Source organism: Mobula birostris, chromosome 20, assembly GCF_030028105.1.
Source record: "Mobula birostris isolate sMobBir1 chromosome 20, sMobBir1.hap1, whole genome shotgun sequence".
Classification (NCBI taxonomy): domain Eukaryota; kingdom Metazoa; phylum Chordata; class Chondrichthyes; order Myliobatiformes; family Myliobatidae; genus Mobula; species Mobula birostris.
This window is the reverse complement of record NC_092389.1, coordinates 596612-610144: the sequence shown is the minus strand read 5'-3', so window position 1 is coordinate 610144 and position 13533 is coordinate 596612. Positions and strand designations below refer to the sequence as shown.

At 42.4% G+C, this 13533-nt stretch overlaps 1 protein-coding gene across 4 annotated transcripts in view; it reads left to right on the top strand.

Moving 5' to 3' along the window:
• The first annotated feature begins 7576 nt into the window (after window positions 1-7576).
• Window positions 7577-13533, top strand: part of jam3b (junctional adhesion molecule 3b) — a 152372-nt gene continuing 146415 nt past the window's right edge. For 2 of the 4 annotated variants that reach the window (XM_072283815.1, XM_072283817.1), the window contains exon 1: window positions 7598-7670. In XM_072283815.1, coding sequence (XP_072139916.1) covers window positions 7613-7670 — 58 coding nt within the window. In that variant the 5' untranslated portion in view covers window positions 7598-7612. Of the gene's footprint in view, window positions 7671-13533 lie in introns of all 4 variants that reach the window. The other 2 variants (XM_072283816.1, XM_072283819.1) reach the window with 2 other exon arrangements.

The window sequence follows — 13533 nt, the reverse complement described above, 5'->3', positions numbered from 1 at the left end:
ATATTTATCTGAGCTATCATCCTATTTCCATACTCACTAGCACGCAGCATTACCAATTCAGTTATGACTGGTGGGCTCAGTGCTGTGTGTTGTGTGTCTGGCATCATGGAAATTCCTTGCACCTTGTGGTCTGGATGACTACATCTGTGGGAGATGCCTCCATTGCCTACAAATGTTGATTGCATCATGATCTGAGTGGTTGTGAATGGAATATAGCACTGGTGTGCAGTCACCTTCCAAGTATCTTCAAAGCTGATCTTATAAAGGAAAGAACTGAAGATGATTGATCTTAAAATACTGAGGTGTAACTTTTCTATTTTTGTAACTGTTTCCCCAGCAATAAGCAAGAACACTGTTAACTTTTCCATTTATGTCCCTGTCTTGTATGGATTCTCATCTGCAGAATCTGAAACTCTCTAATGCAGCATTTCTTCAGTCAAGCATTCATTTATAATATTCTATTTCAGTATTTACTGGTACTTGGCACTGGAATTAATCTGGAGATTACCGATTTTGAGTTCTTTCATTTAATCTCTTGACAAGCTTTATGTAATCTGCCAACAGCACTACTTCTCTCTTTGTGTGTGTGCGCGTGTGTATAGAATAATCTATAGCTATCCACACTTCGCTGTCATATTGCCATACCAAGGTCACAATTATACTAAAATGATGGCTGCAGTTGCAGAAGCACTTGTCGCACTTGCTAACCACTGAATTGCCAATCATTGGAGTTTTCCTAACCTCTCTTAATGAGGGTCAGGTCACTGAAACTGAGGTGCATCAGGATTTCTTCCCTCACCGGGCATTGAATCTCGAATTCTCTGCCCCAAGGGCAGTGGAGGCCAGATCAGTAGGTATATTTAAGATGGAGATACATAAATAAATGAAAGATTGCAGGGAACTAACATAGAAGAGAATTTGAGGCCTTCATAGCTCAGGTACAATCATATGGCATGGGGAGGTAGGCTTGAGGGAACTGCTGGTCTGCTCTTGCTCCTATTTTCTTGTGTTGCTGTGGTTTAGATGCAATGGAATGAGTAGTCATCTCATCTCCATTCTATATGCTTCTATTTCCTAACTTTCCATATATCTGCCTCACATTATAAGAGTTGCAAACTTACCTTGCATTCCTCTGATTTGTCTTATCATGCTGGAACATATTCAATGGGCCTAATTGAGGTTTTATGGTCTTATCACAACCATCCATGTCTGTTCAGCCTATTGGAATGAGTTAGTTTTCATTTTACATTGCACTTCCCCCACCCCCTAACTCTGTATCTACTTTGTGTTCTATTCCATGCTAAATTTGTTTAACCCCAATCCCAATATGTCTGATAAGTACATCCAAGGATATGAAACAAGCAACAGTTCCCAGATTGCGTTGGAACAAAAGCAGAGAGTGCTGCAGCTGAGAAAAACAAAATGCTGGAGGATCTCAGTGGGTCAGGCAGCATCTGTAGAGTTGGTGTTTTGGATTAAGACTCGTCATCTGGACTTTCAACATTAACTATCCATTTCTCCCAGTCATGCTGCCTGATCCACTGAAGTGATACTGTTCGTTGCTGTGGGTTCCAGCATGTCTAGTCAAATTGAGTTTATTGTGATGTGCACAAGTACAGTGGGGTACAGGTATAATGAAAAACTTGCTGCACCAGTAGGACAGGCCTTTTGGTACAAACAGTGCACGAAATATAGATTGTACAGGACTGAAGATGTTGTATTTGAATGTGTGCAAAATACAGAATAAGGCAGATGAACTTGTAGCCTTGTTACAGATTGGCATGTATGATGTTGTGGGCATTGCTGAATCATGGCTGAAAGAAGATTACAGCTGGGAGCTTAATGTCCAAGGATACACATTGTATTGAAAGGACAGGCAGGGAGGGAGAGTGGGTGGCATTGCTCTGTTGATAAAAAAGAAAATTCATATCATTAGAAAGAGCTGACAAATTACAAATGCCAGTCTTTAAGAAGGGAAGAAGGCAAAAAAAAAGGAAATTGTAGGCCAGTGAGCCTAACCTCAGTGGTTGGGAAAATGTTGGAGTCTATTATTAAGGATGAAGTTTCGAACTACCTGGAGGCTAATGATAAAATAAGTCAAAGTCAGCATGGTTTCTGTGAAGGGAAATCTTGCCTGACAAATCTGTTAGAGTTCTTAAAGGAAGTAACGAGCAGGGTAGACAAAGGAGAGGCAATAGGTATCACTTACTTGGATTTTCAGAAGGCATTTGATAAGGTGTGGCTGCTTAACAAGATAAAATCATATGGTGTTATAGAAAAGATACTGACATGGATAGAGGAATGGCTGACAGGCAGGAGACAGCAAGTGGGAATAAAGGGAGCCTTTTCTGGTTGGCTGCCAGTGACTAGTGGTGTTCCTCAGGGGTCAGTATTAGGGTATTAGGACTGCTACTTTTCACATTGTTCGTCACTGATTTAGATAATGGAATTGATGGCTTTGTGGAAAAGTTTGTGGATGATACAAAGGTAGATGGGGGGGTAGGTGGTACTGAGGAAGCAATGTGATTGTAGCAGGACTTAGACAAATTGGAAGAATGGGCAAAAAAGTGGTAGATGGAATACAGTGTTGGAAAATGTATGATAATGCATTTTGGTAAAAGGATCAATAGTGTGAACTATTATCTAAATGGGGAGAAAATTTAAACATCAGAGGTGCAGAGGGACTTAGGAGTTCTCGTGCACAACTCCCAGAAGGTTAATTTACAGGTTGAGTCTGGTAAAGAAGGCAAATGAAATTGTTGGCATTTATTTCAAGGGGAATAGAATATAAAAGCAAGGAGATAACGCTGAGCCTTTAGAATACACTAGTCAGGCCGCACTTGGAGTACTGTCAACAGTTTTGGGCTCCATATCTCAAAAAGGATGTATAGTCATTGGAGAGAGTCCAGAGGAGGTTAATGAGGATGATTCCAGGAATGAAGGGGTTAACATATGAGGAGCATTTGGCAGCTTTGGGCCTGTACTCACTGGAATTTATAAGAATGCCCGGGGGGGGGGCGGTTTGGGAGGGGGGAGAGAATCTCACTGAAACCTACTGAATGTTGAAAGGACTAGATAGAGTGGATGTGGAGAATTTGTTTCCTATGGTGGCGGTGTCCAGAGCTAGAGGGCACAGCCTCAAAATTGAGGGGCAACCTGAGGTAAAGAGGATTTTTTTTTTAGCCAGAGAGTAGTGGATCTGTGGAATGCTCTGCCACAGACTGCGGTGGAGACCAAGTCTGTGGGTATACTTAAAGCAGAAGTTGATAGTTTCCTGATTGGTCAGGGCATCAAAGGATATGGCAAAAAGGCAGGTGTATGGGGTTGAGTGTGATCCGGGATCAGCCATGATGGAGTGGTGGAACAGGCTCAATGGGCCAAATGTCCTATTTCTGCTCTTATGGCTTATGGACTTATGAATCTTTGTGGGTAGAGCTAAGAAACTGCAGGAGTAAAAGGACCCTGATGGGAGTTATATACAAACCCCCAAACAATAGTGAAGATGTGGTCTACAAATTACAACGGGAGATAGAAAATGCATATCAAAAGGGAAATGTTACAATAGTCATGGGAAATTTCAATATGCAGGTAGATTGGGAAAATCATGTTACTGCTGGATCCCGAGAGGGGGAATTTCTAGAATGCCTATGAGATGTTTTTTTAGAGCAGCTCATGGTTGAACCCACTGTTATGCAATGAACCAGAATTGATTAGAGAGCTTAAGGTAAAGGAACCCTTCGGGGACCAGTGTCATAATATGATAGAATTCACCCTGCGATTTGTGAAGGAGCAGCTAAAGTCAGATTTATCAGTATTACTGTGGTAAAGGAAACTACACAGGCATGAAAGAGCATCTGGGTAAAGTTGATTGGAAAGGGACACCGACAGGGATGATGGCAGAACAGCAATGGCTGGAATTTCTGGGAGCATTTTGGAAGGCACAAGATATATACTTCCCAAAGAGGAAGAAGTAGAAGTAAAGGCATGAGGACACAACTGTGGCTGACGAGAAGTCAAAGCCAAGGAGAGGGCATATCATTGAGCAAAAATTAGTAGGAAGTTAGAGGATTGGGACACTTTAAAAAACCAACCGAAGGCAATGAAAATAGTCATAAAAAAGGAGAAAATGGAATACAGAATTGGGCCAGTGAATAATATTAAAGAGGATACCAAAAGTTTCTTAAGCTACATAAAGTGTAAAAGAGAGGCAAGTGTAGATATCGGACCGCTGGAAAATGATGTTGGAGAGACAGTAATGCGAGACAAGAAAACGGGGGATGAACTGAATAAGTATTTTGCATCAGCCTTCTCTGTGGAAGACACCAGCAGTATGATGGAAGTTCCAGGTGTCAGGGGTCATGAAGTGTGTGAAGCTACCATTACTGGAGAGAATGTTCTTGGGAAACTGAAAGGTCCGAAGGTAGATAAATTGCCTGGATCAGATGGTGTACACCCCAGGGTTCTGAAAGAGGTGGCTGAAGAAATTGTGGAGGCATGAGTAACAATCTTTCAAGAATTAATTGATTATGGCATGGTTCCAGAGGACTGGAAGATGCAGATATCACTCCACTCTTCAAGAAGGGAGGGAGGCAGAAGAAAAGAACTTATTGGCCTGACCTCAGTGATTGGGAAGATGTTGGAGTTGATTTTTAAGGATGTGGTTTCGGGGTACTTAGAGGCACATGATAAAATAGGCCATAGTCAGCTTGGTTTCCTTAAAGGAAAATCTTGCCCGACAAATCTGTTGGAATTCTTTGAAGAATTAAAAAGCTGGATAGAGAAAGGAGAATTGGTGGATGTTGTGTACTTGGATTTTCAGAAGGTCTTTGACAATGTGCCACACATGACGCCGTTTAACAAAATAAGAGCCCATGGTATCACAGGAAAGATGCTAGCATGGATAAAGCATTGGGTGTTTTGCAGGAGGCAAAGAGTGGGAATAAAGGGGACTTTTTCTGGTTGACTGCCAGTGACTAGTGTTGTTCCACAGGGGTCTGTGTTGGGACTGCTTCTTTTTACATTATATGTCAATGATTTGGATGATGGAATTGATGACTTCATGGCCAAGTTTGCGGAGAGAGTTTACTCAGAGAGTGGTTGGTGCGTGGAATGCACTGCCTGAGTCAGTGGTGGGGGCAGATACACTCGTGAAATTTAAGAGACTACTAGACAGGTATATGGAGGAATTTAAGGTGGGGGCTTATATAGGAGGCAGGGTTTGAGGGTCGGCACAACATTATGGGCCAAAGGGCCTGTACTGTGCTGTACTATGCTATGTTCTATGATACGAAGATAGGTAGAGGGTTAGGTAGTTTTGAGGAAGTAGAGATGCTACAGAAGGACTTAGATAGATTAGGGAAAAGGGGAAAGAAGTGGCAGATGGAATACAGTGTTGGGAAGTGTATGGTCATGCACTTTGGTAGAAGGTTAATTTACAGGTTGAGTTGGTGGTGAGGAGGACAAATGCAATGTTAGCATTCATTTCAAGAGGCTGGAATATAAAAGCAAGGATATAATGTTGAGCCACACACACAAAATGCTGGAGGAACTCAGCAGGCCAAGCAGCATCTGTGGAAAAAAAGTATAGTTGGCATTGTGGGCCAGCGTTTCTTTTCCATAGATGCTGCCTGACCTGCTGAGTTCCTCCAGAATTTTGCGTGTGTTGCTTAGATTTCCAGCATCTGCAGATTTTCTCATTTGTGATGTAATGCTGAGGCTTTATAAAGCATTGATGAGGTCTCATAAACTATTGTGAGCAATTTTGTGCACTTTATCTTAGAAAGAATGTGCTGAAACTGGAGAGAGTCAAAGGAGGTTCACAAAAATGATTCCAAGTTTGAAAGGCTTGTTATATGAAGCGTGTTTGATGGCTCTGGGCCTGTATTCACTGAAATTCAGAAGAATGAGGAGTGACCTCGTTGAAACCTATCAAATAGTGAAAAGCCTTAATAGAGTGGATGTGGAGAGCATGTTTCCTATGGTGGGAGAATCTAAGACAGCCTCAGAATAGTGGGGTGTCCCTTTAGAACAGAGATGAGGAATTCCTTTAGCCAGAGAATGGTGAATTCATGGAATTCTTTGCCACAGGCGGCTGTGGGGACCAAGTCTTTGGGTATATTTAAGGCAGAGGTTGATAGATTCTTAATTAGTCAGGGCATGAAGGGATACGGGGAGAAGCCAGGAGACTGGGGCTGAAAGGGAAATGGATCATTCTAAATTGAGTGGAAAAGAAAATTGTGCAGAAGATACGGAGAATCTACAGAGAGACATAGATAGGTTAAGTGAATGGGCAAGGGTCTGGCAGATGGAGTACAATGTTGGTAAATGCGAAGTAATCCACTTTGAATGGAAAAATGAGAGAGCAGATTATTATTTAAATGGTAGAAAAATTGCAGCATGCTGCTGTGCAGAGGGACTTGGGAGTGCTTGTTCATGAATCACAAAAGGTTGGTTTGCAGGTGCAGCAGACTATCAAAGGCAAATGGAATGTTGGTCTTCATTGCTAGAGGGATTGAATTCAAGAGCAGGGAGGTCATGCTGCAACTGTACAGGGTACTGGTGAGGCCTCACCTGGAGTCTCCTTACTTGAGGAAGGATATACTGGCTTTGGAGGTGGTATAGAGGAGGTTCATTTGGTTGACTCCAAAGATGACTGGGTTAGACTATGAAGAGAGATTGAGTCGCCTGAACTCGATGGAATTCAGAAGAATGAGAGGAGATCTTATAGAAACATATAAAATTATGAAAGTGATTGATAAGATAGAGGCAGGAAAGTTGTTTCCACTGGTAGATGAGACTAGAACTAGGGGACATAGCCTCAGGATTCGGGGGGGTAGATTTAGGATGGAGATGAGGAGGAACTGCTTTTCCCAGAGAATGGTGAATCTGTGGAATTCTCTGCCCAATGAAGCAGTGGAGGCTACCTCAGTAAATATATTTAAGACAAGGTTGGGCAGATTTTTGCATAGTAGGGGAATTAAAGGTTATGGGGAAAAGGCAGGTTGGTGGAGATGAGTTTACGGACAGATCAGCCATGATCTTATTGAATGGCGGGGCAGGCTTGATGGGCTAGATAGCCTACTCCTGCTCCTATTTCTTATATTCTTATAGATCAGCCAAGATGAAATGGCCAATCCGATGCGGTAGGCCAAATGGCCTAATTCTGCTCTGATATCTTATGGTCTTATACATGCATGTAACATCATATAAACAGTACATACATTAAATATAAATTAAATACAGTTTTTAGAAGAAAGGCAAAATTACAGCAAAAAGTTTACTACTGAGAAGTTTACAAGAGGTTCCTGGCAGTGAGGTAGGTATACTACTACTTTGATACTCCCGTTTGCCTGAATCTTTGTACAGCTGGGCCGCCTGTAGTGCAAAGATCTTGACCATATGCCCCGAACATTACCCTAAGAATACCCACTTGCTCCTCATTCCAGTCCAGCCGGCAGCTGTCCACAACCTCTTCCCGTTGCTGCGATGCGGCTTCTTGCGTTGCCATGGCGCTGGACCGCCTTCAACCGTTGCCATGGCGCCGCGCTGGCGGGTAACAGCATCCCGCCGGCAACGCGCGTGCGCACTAAACGTCTGAGCCGGTTGTGTGAAGATGGCGGGCGGAGTTTCGTTGCTGCGGCTTCTGGTGCTTTACTTCGTGTTGGCGGAGAGTAAGTGAGAGCGGCTGGGGAAAATGTAACCGAAAATTTTTCACCAGAGACGTAACTTTATTTGGGGACAAGGCTTGACAGGAATTATTCTTTATCTACCTGATCGTTGTGCGATAAGTTCTCGTGCGAGGTGACTGCTTCGCTGCGCGGTTCAGTCGCACCGTTAGTTTTGCCCCGCTGTTACACGCGTGTCTTCACCTTTATTTTTACAATGGGTGAACGGAAAAGCTATTTCTAATTACACTTCAAAGCCCGTGTCCTGTGATATGATTGTGTGATTTGTTCACAATACTGCAAATATTTAAGGGAGAACATGAAGTGGTTGTTGTTCACTTCCATTAAGTGAAGTGGTTGCTCTGGAATAGGGTTACCTAAAGAAATGTTGGAGTAGTTAATGTTGACATTTCATGTGTGTGGCATATCCTAATCCTTTGATGCAAACCTGGTTGGTACTGGTCAAGCAAGAGTGGTCTAGCAATATAACACTGGGCGGCACGGGAGGTCGTTCCTGCCTGTGGCCATCAAACTTGCAGCTCCTCCCGTGGAGGGTCAGACACCCTGAGCCAATAGACTGGTCCTAGACTTTTTCCATCTGGCATAGATTGCATTTTGTTGTTTGATTGTTTGTGGTTTTTGTATTGCTATATTTATGCTCTATTCTTGGTTGGTACGGCTGTAACGAAACCCAATTTCCCTCGGGATCAATAAAGTATATCTATCTAGCTATCTAAGAGAAAAATGCAGATGCTGGAAATCCAAGCAGCACACACAAAATGTGTGTGGGTCTCGAAGGGTCTCAGCCCGAAACGTCGACTTTGCCATAGATGCTGCCTGGCCTGCTGAGTTCCTCCGGTATTTTATACGTGTTGCTTGGTACTGGTCAAGGACTAGTTGTCATTAAAATTAATTTATCTTTTGGACTTCCTTGAAGAATTTGTCTTCTCCTGTTTCATAAAATTACATGTAGTTAACTTGAAGTGAGTTAACATGTTTTGGAAGTGGGAGAGTAGACTGGGTACAGATTGTTCTTTGTAGACAGAAAGTCTTTGTATGGTGAGTTTGAATGTTTGTTGAGATGCATGGAATTTAGCATAGAAATTTAAATATTTGTGTCTGCTGAAGAACACTCTGATCTGTTGATCCTTTCCACTGTCTAGGAGACAACTGAAAATATATGAATTTAAATGAAGAGGATCACTGGTATTTACATTTATTTGGACTTCTGGTATTTTTATGAGTTGTCCATATTCATGAAAACTGAGTGAATTGTAATCAGATGTATACTGCACTGAATTCAGATTCAAAATTACAAAATTAAAGGATGTGACGTCCGACCCAAAGGATTTGAAATCTTGCAGTGCCGCCCTTCCTTTGATTGTACTTTACTGCTTCAATATTTACAGTAAACTAATCTTGCAAGCTCTCTTTCAGGTGTTTCCTGTTTTGTCTGCTCTATTTCAGTTTGATCTCAGTTGTCATTTGGTCCCAGTCAGATGAAGCCTCTGTTTAAAATGTACTCTTTTCAATTCTGAATGGAACAAAAATTACTTGACACCAGTAACAGAATTTCAGTGCAAGCACAACTTTTGTTAGTTCTCTTTTATTTCTGTTGATGTGTTTGTAAAGGCATTGATTCATGTTTGAAAAGTGAGAAATCTTGAGTAAGAACAGAAAATAGTGAGGATACTTAAACAGGTCAGGCTGTGTGTGGAGGGAGAAGTTGGCCTGAATGTTAACTCTGACCTTTAATCAGATCTGATTATGTTATTATTCTTATTAGTAATTAGTAACATTTAATACTGAATGGTCATAGACTGCAGCTTGTCTTTATAGATGTTGCAAAGTTAATTAAGCTTATGTTACTTGGTTGGTCAGCATCATAGAATTATATCACAGGGAAAAAGGCCATCAAGCCCAACTTGTCCATGCTGACCAGTAGACAACTATTAATCCCATTTTCCAGCATTTAGTCCATAGCCCTCTTTGACCATGTGATTCAAGTGACACGTAATTGCTGTCAGTGACTTAGCTTCAAACATTACTCGGGCATTTCAGGTATTTACCACTCTCTGGGTGAAGATGGTTCCTCACAATATCCCTTCTCAATCTTTTTCCTCTTACCCTATATCCTCTAGTTTTATCTATTTCTGAAAGGGTAGACAGTAGGAAATTTTTCCTCCTAAAGGAGGTTCACAAAAATGATTCTAGGATTGAATGGCTTGTCATATAAAGAGTTTTTGATAGCTATGGCCTGTATTCACTAGAATTCAGAAGAAATGGGAGGTTTCAATGAGGTCACCCATTGAATGGTGAAAGGCCTTGATAGAGTGAACGTGGAGAGGATTGTTCCTATGATGGGAAAGTCTAAGACCAGAGGATACAGCCTAAGAACAGAGAGGCATCCTTTTAGAGCAGAGATGAGGAGGAATTTATTTTGCCAGAGGGTGGTGAATCTGTGGAATTCTTTGCTACAGGCAGCTGTGGAGGCCAAGTGTTTATGTATGTTTAAGGCAGAGGTTGATTCTTGATTGGTCAGGCCATGAAGGGATATAGGGAGAAGACAGGAGATTGGAGCTGAGAGGAAAATTGGATCAGCCATGATGAAATGGTGGAACAGACTCAATGGGTCATATGGCCTAATTCTTCTCCTATGTCTTATGGTCCATGCCCCTCATAATGTTATATGCCTCCATTTTCAGAATCAGGTTTGATATCACCGACATATCTTGGGAAATTTGTTAACTTTAATGCAGCAATACAATGATATTCATGATAAATATAGAGGGGAAAAAAACTGAATTACAGTAAGTGTATATATGTCTGTTAAGTAGTGTGTGTGGCGCGTGGCCACGTGGTCTAGTGATCTGAAGGTCGCTAGTTTGAGCCTCAGCTGAGGCAGCATGTTGTGTCCTTGAGCAAGGCACTTAACCACACATTGCTCTGCGACGACACTGGTGCCAAGCTGTATGGGTCCTAGTGCCCTTCCCTTGAACAACATCGGTGCCGTGGAGAGGGGAGACATGCAACATGGGCAACTGCCAGTCTTCCATACAACCTTGCCCAGGCCTCAGTCATCATCGAAAATCGATGGACAGCCGAAGTTAAGTAGTGCAAAAAGAGAAACAAATTTTAAAAAGATAATGAGGTAATATTCGTGGGTTTAATGTCCATTTAGAAATCAGATGGCAGAGTGGAAGAGGCAGTTCCTAAATTGCTGAGTGTGTGCATTCAGGCTTCTGTATCTCCTTCCTGATGGTAACAATGAGAAGAGGGCATGCCCTGGGTGATGGAGGTCCTTAATGATGGACACCGCCTTCCTAAGGCACCGCTCCTTGAAGGTCTTGGATTCTACGGAGGCTAGTACCTGTGATGGAGCTGACTAATTTGACAATTTTCTGCAACTTGCATCGATCTTGTCCAGTAGCCTCCCCGTACCAGGCGGTGATGCAGCCAGTCAGAATGCTCTCCACGGTACATTTGTAGAAGTTTTCGAGTGTTTTAGTTGACAAACCAAATACCCTCAAACTACTAATTAAGTATAGCTGTTGTTTTGCCTTCTTTATAGCTGCATCAATATGTTGTATGCAGGTTAGGTCCTCAGAGATATTGACACCTAGGTATTTGAAAATGGATTATGTCTCCTTTTAACCTCTTCTAATGAACAGACTAGCTTCTTCAGTTTCTCTTCACATTGGAACTGCTCCATCCCAGGCAACGTCCTGGTGAATCTAGACCATAAGACATGGGAGCAGACAGGCTATTCAGCCCATCGAGTCTGCTCTGCCGTTCTATCATGGCTGATTTATTATCACTCTCAACCCCATTCTCCTGCCTTCTTCCTGTAAACTTTGACAACCCAAATAAACAAGAACTTATCAATCCCCACGTTAAATACACCCAAAGACTTGGCCTCCACAGCCATCTGTGGCAATGAATTCCACAGATTCATCACCCTCTGGCTTAAGAAATTCCTCCTCATCTCTGTTCAAAATGGAACGCCCTATTTGGAGTCTGCCTTCTGGTCCAAGACTCCCCCACTATAGGAAAGATCCCTTTCACATCCGCTCTATCTGGACCTTTCAATATTTAATAAGTTTCCATAAGATCCCCCCTCATTCTACTGAACTCCAGTGAGTATGGGTCCAGAGCCATCAGATGCTTTTCATACATTAATCCTTCATTCCCGGGATCATTCTCATGAACCTCCTCTGGAGCCTCTGCAATGTCAGTATATCCTTTCCCAGATCATTGTTCCTCAATACTCCTTTGGACCTATCTTTTGTGGTGTATGTCCTAACTTCAAATTACATCACCTCACATTTATTTGTTTAAAGACACAGCACGGTAACAGGAACTTACAGCCCAACAAGCCCACCCACCTGAGCAATTAATCTACTAACCTGTATGTCTTTGGAGTGTTGGGGGAAACGGGAGTACCCACAGGAAACTCACATGGTCACGGGGAAACTGTACAAACTCCTTACAAACAGTGGCGGAATTACAGAATGTTGAAGCCAGCAATGAGAAGATGCCCTTTTTGTTTTTAATCTCTACCTACCTGGCCTCATTTGAGGAGCCGTCTATGATATCCTCCCTCAATACTGATGTAATGCAATCTTTGACTAATAGTGCAATGCCTCCTCCCCTATATTGAGTTGCCAGTACTGTGCATCCTTTAGACATAACTGGGTGATGGCAACAATATTGTAGACCCTGTGTTATTCGTGTGCTTTGTTTTAAGTTATTAACTCTTGTGATGATTGACCTTTTTGATAAACAATATGAGGTATACTTGCTGCCATAAGAGACTGAGTTACTCATGCTCATAGCAGGGAAACAGAAAACTCACAAACATCCTCAGTTCTCATCATGCTGCAGGAAGTCAATCTTATTTCCTGTTAGTAAGCTATAGTGATTGGAGTTTTAAACAAAACATTGATAAAAGAAGCAGCATAAGTTGCTCTTCATGGAATTGATGATATCTTGAGATTTTCAAACACAGCCAGTTCTTTTGCTGATCACAATCATTGTGTTGCACATGAACCTGTTCAGTTGCATGGCACTAATGTCTTATTTGCTGGGAAGTGCATGCAGGAAATTCTTGATGGGGCCCCAGCTGAAAGGCGTTTCACTTTCACGTTTAGAGGGTGTGACGTGTTGGCACTTCTTTTAAGACCATAAGACAAGGGAGAAGAATTAGGCCATTTGGCCCATTGAATCTGCTCCGCCATTCAATCATTCCTTTTTTCTATCTCCTCCTCAACCCCAGTTCCTGGCCTTCTCCCCGTAACGTTCGATGCCATGTCAAATCACGAACCTATCAATCTCTGCCTTAAATACACCCAACGACCTGGCCTCCATAGCTGCATTTGGCAACAAATTCCACAAATTCACCACCCTTTGCAAAAGAAATTTCTCTGCATCTCTGTTTTGAAAGGGCACCCCTCTATCCTGAGGCTGTGCCCTCTTGTCCCAGACTCTCCCACCATGGGAAACATTCTTTCCACATCTACCCTGTCTAGGCCTTTCAACTTTCGAAAGGTTTCAATGCGATCCCTCCTCATCCTTCTGAATTCCAGCAAGTACAGACACAGAGCCATCAAATGTTCCTCATATGATAACCCTTTCATTCTTGGAATCATCCTTGTGAACCTCCTCTGGACCCTCTCCAATGCCAGCACATCTCTTCTAAGATGAGGAGACCAAAACTGTACACAATACTCAAGGTGAGGCCTCACCAGGTGAGTAGCTGGGTGACTGTCAGGAGAAATGGAAATAGACATTTAGAGCAGAGCACCCCTATGGCTATTCCCCTCAAAAACAAGCTTTGGATACCTTTGTGGGGGATGATCTCCTGGGAGAA